At 44.5% G+C, this 5,464-nt stretch overlaps 1 protein-coding gene across 1 annotated transcript; it reads left to right on the forward strand.

The window, feature by feature from the left end:
- The first annotated feature begins 2,256 nt into the window (after positions 1-2,256).
- Positions 2,257-3,237, forward strand: Olr36 (olfactory receptor 36). The gene is given in 1 exon segment (NM_001000935.1): positions 2,257-3,237. A coding segment is annotated over 1 exon segment (981 nt).
- The last annotated feature ends 2,227 nt before the right edge of the window (positions 3,238-5,464 follow it).

The raw sequence follows: 5,464 nt of genomic DNA on the forward strand, positions 1-5,464 counted from the left end.
CACACTTGGTCACTCTTCGATCTCCCAAGTCCACACACTTGACTCTTAGCCAGTGATTCGTGAAGGGAAGAGGGGCTCTGTCACTTGGAACAGACTGTGTCACATCTGTCTCTGCAGCCCTTCCATTGCTAAACACATAGGGGACGCGCAGCAGGTGGATCACTGTACTTGAAATCCTTTGGAAATCTTTATCTCACAGACATCACTGTGCAAATGAGCAAAACAAGGCTCAAGGCTCCAAGACTCCACCTGAGAGAGACTGAGCTCTCTTGATTGACAGGTGTGGCTTAGTCCTTGGAATCTGGATTCAAAACGATTCTCTGTTCTGCCTTATCACCACCTTGTCCTTGGACACAGCCTCTCCTTCTCTTACATTCAGATCCTGTGTTTTGAAGAGGGATGGTTTCTCCCTGGCAGTGCTGTGTAATAAGAGGAGATGGCAAGACATTTAGGTTGGCCATTCAGGTGACCGATGCATGGTTCTTCTTTCCCCACCAACACTGGAACAGGTAACTAGGCAGCCACTGTCTGGAAGATCTTCTAGGGCAGGGCCTGCTGGTCTAAGCCCAGGATTCAGGCTTAGCATTTACTTCAGGATAAAACAACCTCAACTGAAAATGAGCATAAGAGACAGACACAAATTAACTGTCTACCATTCAGATATCAGAAGAATTGGTCTTATCTGGTATTATCGAGAGAGAGGGAGGGGGGAGGGAGAGGGAGAAGGAGCGGGAGAGGGAGAGAGAGAGAGAGTGAGACAGAGAGACAGACAGACTTTGGAAATTTGACCACCTAGGTTTGCTGGGAAGGACAAGTGAATGAATGAGCCTTTTCCCAGGAGTCACAGGCACAGCAGAGGCGTCCTGCAGGAGCAGCTAGCTGGTGGTGGCATCTGGGAAACCTCTGTCCTGTGTGCACAGTCACTGCCCTATGTGGGCAGCTTAAAATTATAAAAAAGCTTTCCAGTTATTGCATTAGTGGTTTAAGGGTGAGAGATGTTTCCTTAGATGAATGGGAAATTGGGTTGGCTCTAAAGCAGGTAAGAATACTGTACTCGCAAATCACCAGGTAGGGGGACAGCTATTTCATCCAAAAGATGAGCCCAACATTGAGAATAAGTCATTATTTTGTCTTCATCTCAGTATCTCCAAATTTGAGGCTAATTGGCTTCTGATTCCTTTGAGAAGTTCCTTTTTAATTGGAACCATTGTATGTCCCAGTGCCCACGAACCATCCCAGGGTATCCTGGCATCCCTGAGTAGGGTTCAAGAGTTCTTCTAGGTGGGGGACAGTGTTCAGTCAGAGAACCTGCTGATCTGAGATAGCCTCCAGACAGGATCAGTCAGTGAGGCTGCTAAGATTTCTTTTTTCTTCCTGAGGAATTGTGGACAATGAGGACCGTCATCAGGAGCACCATCGAGAATGATTCTTCCCTGTTCTGAACATCCTCAGAGTCACCGTTGCCCTGTCACAATGACAGAGTGCCCCCACTCACTGACTTAGAGCCGGATACAGGGACCCCAGGGTCAGAATGTAGATGTTTTAGCTTAGAAGCAGACAAACAAGAGAGAAAGAAGTCAGTCCCAGGTTAGCGATTGCGATGGGAGGCAGTGTGTTCTAGCAAACCTCAGAAACATCTGGTTCCCACAAGCAGATGGTGACAAGGGTGTCAGTCTCTTAAAAAATCTTGAAGTATTGTCAGAAGAGAAGAAAAAGAGTCCTGGCGTAGGGGATTTAATGCCCCCCCCATCATCATATGATACATGAAAACAACCACCCTAAGTTCCACGACATAGTGAGATGGTCATGTGACAGGTTGGGTAATGGCTTTCTTTACCATTAAGACTTCAGAATAATAGAACATGCCCTCGAAAACATCACACACACTTAGTGGTGCAGATAGTTTGTCTATACTTGATTCTAAAAGCAAAGAGTGTATTTTGGTGCCAGAGAAAGAATTTGGGGACAATTTCTAACTCCTGATTCTCTTGCTCCAGCTCTAGGGGGCTGACCAGGTCTAGGTGATACTGGCTTTAAAGAACCAGCCTTTAGAGAGCTGGGGTAGGGCTTCTACCCACTGAGGGACTAGAAATGGTAGTAAATAGTAATAGTAATATTATTATTAATATAATTATTAAATAATGATCTGATTGTTATGCAATTCTCACGCCAGAATTTCTGCTCCTTCTGTTTACAGATGGGTGTGATTTCACAATGTCTGCTCTCTACAGCCTGAGCATCTGGCTTTAACACAGCATGGAGAACATAGCCTGTAATGGGTCAGGGGACTCTCAGACCAGCTTCTACCTTATAGGCATCCCCTCTCTGCAAAAATCCCTCTTCCTTCCTGTCTTCTTCATCTTTCTCCTCCTCTACCTGCTCATCCTGGTGGGGAACACCCTGATCCTGGTGGCTGTGGTGGCCGAGCCCAGCCTCCACAAGCCCATGTACTTCTTCCTAATCAACCTCTCAGCTCTAGACATCTTCTCAACTACAACCACTGTCCCCAAGTTGCTGGCTCTGTTCTTGCTGGAAGACCACTTCCTCAGTTTCCCAGCATGCTTCCTGCAGATGTATCTGTTCCATGGTTTCAACTGCTCAGAAGCTTTCATCCTGGTGGTCATGGCCTATGACCGCTATGTGGCTATCTGCTGCCCTCTGCACTACCCCGTCCACATGACCCCACAGACAAACACTGCACTGGCAGCCAGTGCCTGGATCACCGCCCTCCTCCTGCCCATCCCAGCAGTGGTACAGACTTCCCACATGGCATTTGACAACATCGCCTACATCTACCACTGCTTCTGTGACCACCTGGCCGTGGTCCAGGCTTCCTGCTCAGACACCAGTCCCCAGACGCTCATGGGCTTCTGCATTGCCATGGTGGTGTCCTTCCTCCCCCTCCTCCTGGTGCTCCTCTCCTATGTGCGAATCCTGATCTCAGTGCTTCGGATCAACTCCAAGGAAGGGCGTTCCAAAGCCTTCTCCACCTGCAGCTCCCACCTCCTGGTGGTGGGCACCTACTACTCATCCATTGCCATAGCCTATGTGGCCTACAGGGCTGACCTGGCCCTGGACTTCCACATTGTGGGCAATGTGGTGTTTGCCATTCTCACACCTGTTCTCAACCCTATCATCTACACCCTGAGGAACAAAGATGTCAAGGCAGCCATCACTAAAATCATATATATCAAGATTCAGGCTGTGATAGGGATATTAACCTTTAAATCAAGTTAGTTCTATTCCCAGAACACTGACCAGGGGTGCTTAGCACAGACTAGAAACTCATTAAATATTGTTGAACGTCTAAGTTGATAATATTCTTGGTCTCTGTTAACTAAGAACAAACTGCAGATATATTTTCCTAGGAAAAGCAGTAGGTTTTCCTAAAATTTCTGGAAAAAATCCTCCCTTCAACTTATAAACCAACAAGGGGAAGGAAGTGGTAGGGTGTTGGGACAGAAAGACAGACCAGCACTGTGCAGATTCTGACAATAAGTACAGGTAACCAAAAGAATCCATCCACTGGTACCGGATGCCTGCAGTGGGTGGCGAGGGGTATGTTTCTGAGGAGATCGATTGCATATGAGAACTTAATTTTGATGTGAACTTAAAACTGATGGAAACATAAAGTTTGCTGATTTAAGAGTAGTGGCTGTCTTGTCTAGCATTCTTTAGTTTGTAATTTTCTCATCTGTGGACGTGTGCCATAGAAGAGATCTATGTAGGTGATGTTTCACCATGCCATAGCAGAGTGGAAGTGATACCCATCTGCTCTAGTCACCAAGGCTGTGGTGACACTGGTTGTGTTGTTAGCGTTTGGCTTAAGGAGAAGCCATCCGACTGCCTTTGAGAGGGGTCATCTGAGTATGTATTCCCACTAGCAATGAGTGTGCCTGATGAATTCTCACCTTCCTTCCCTCTTGTTGGTGGTCTTTTACTTTAGAACGTCTGACAACTATGCAATGGCCTCTCATGGTTGTAACCAGCACAGACATTGCCGAGACTCTCACCGAGTTACTCTCTTGGTATGTGTAGTGCTAAAGTTAGTTTCTAGACAACTCTTATCCCTAAAGCAAGAGACTATATAGATTAGATTCATATGGGTGAGAAATAAATTGGAGGAGATTTTGGCCTGGTACTGTGGACTTTAATCCCGTTCCTCACAAAGCAGAAGCAGGCAGATCTCTGTAAACTCAAGACCAGTCAGAGCTACTCAGTGAGAGAGAGCCTGTCTCAAACAAACAAAAATGGTGTCTGAACTCTTAAACATTGTTAAGAGATTGATTTTTTCACATGCTCATTTTTTTTTTTTTTGTCCACTTCTCCTGTTTGGTGAGGGCTCTTCTCAACTTTTGGGTTTCCTGTTTTCATGTTAAATTTTAAGAGTTCTCTACATGTGCTATGTACAAGCCCCTTTTCAGACATGGGATTAACAAGAGGGTTCTTCTAGTCAGTGACTCATCTTTGTATTTTGTGTGGTGTGCTCATGTACGTGAATGTTCATGTCATGTGGGTGCAGGCGTGTGTGTGTGTGTGTGTGTGTGTGTGTGTGTGTGCTTGTGTGTATGTGAGAGAGAGACAGGAGGCCAAAGGTCAACCTCAATGTCCTTCCCAGTCACAAACCACCTCAGATTTGAGTCAGGGCCTCTCACTGGCCTAGAGCTTACAGAGTACGCTACACTGACTGACCCACAAATGTCAGGGATCCTTCTGTCTAACAAAGTTTAATCCTAGCACTAAGAAACCCGAGAAAATATACATCAGTAAAATTGAGTAGAGTTCATAAATAGATACAAACAAATATTAGTTGACATTGATATTTAAGAAAATTGAGGGCATTTAATAGTAAAGAGTAGACTTTGGACCACAAAACAATTGGATGTCCATATGCAAAAAAAAATCTCAAACTTTACATCTTATCCAAAATTAGACTGAAATGGGAAATGTAAAACTAAAAAAATTTCTGGAAACATACTATTTTCCATAGGGAAGCAACTTTGGTTTGGTGATGAAAACTTAATAAATCCAGCAGTGGGAGAATCTGTCTCAAAAGACAGGGTGAAATGAATGAAGGAATCTGACACTGACTTTTGGCCTTCAAAACCTGTACACAGATATGCACACAAATAACACACACACACACACACACACACACACACACACACATGCACAGGCACATGTAAATACATGCGCACACATGCATATAAACACACAAACATGCACACCCATGCAAACACATGCACATATGAACATACATGCACACACATCATAACTGATTTTTAATTTTCCTTGACATTTCCAAATTGGTTCATGGTTATTTAAGACTGTTTTGTTTAGAATACTTTTACAATCTCCATCCCCATGTCTTAGCGTTTTCTAGCTGAATTCCATTGTGCTTTGAGAATAATAAACTTAGTCTTATACTCATTTAAAATTTCCTTCTACTTTTAAAATATGCTTC

The sequence above is a fragment of the Rattus norvegicus genome, chromosome 1 (genome assembly GCF_021556685.1).
Source record: "Rattus norvegicus strain SHRSP/BbbUtx chromosome 1, alternate assembly SHRSP_T2T, whole genome shotgun sequence".
In the NCBI taxonomy this organism is placed as follows: Eukaryota; Metazoa; Chordata; class Mammalia; order Rodentia; family Muridae; genus Rattus; species Rattus norvegicus.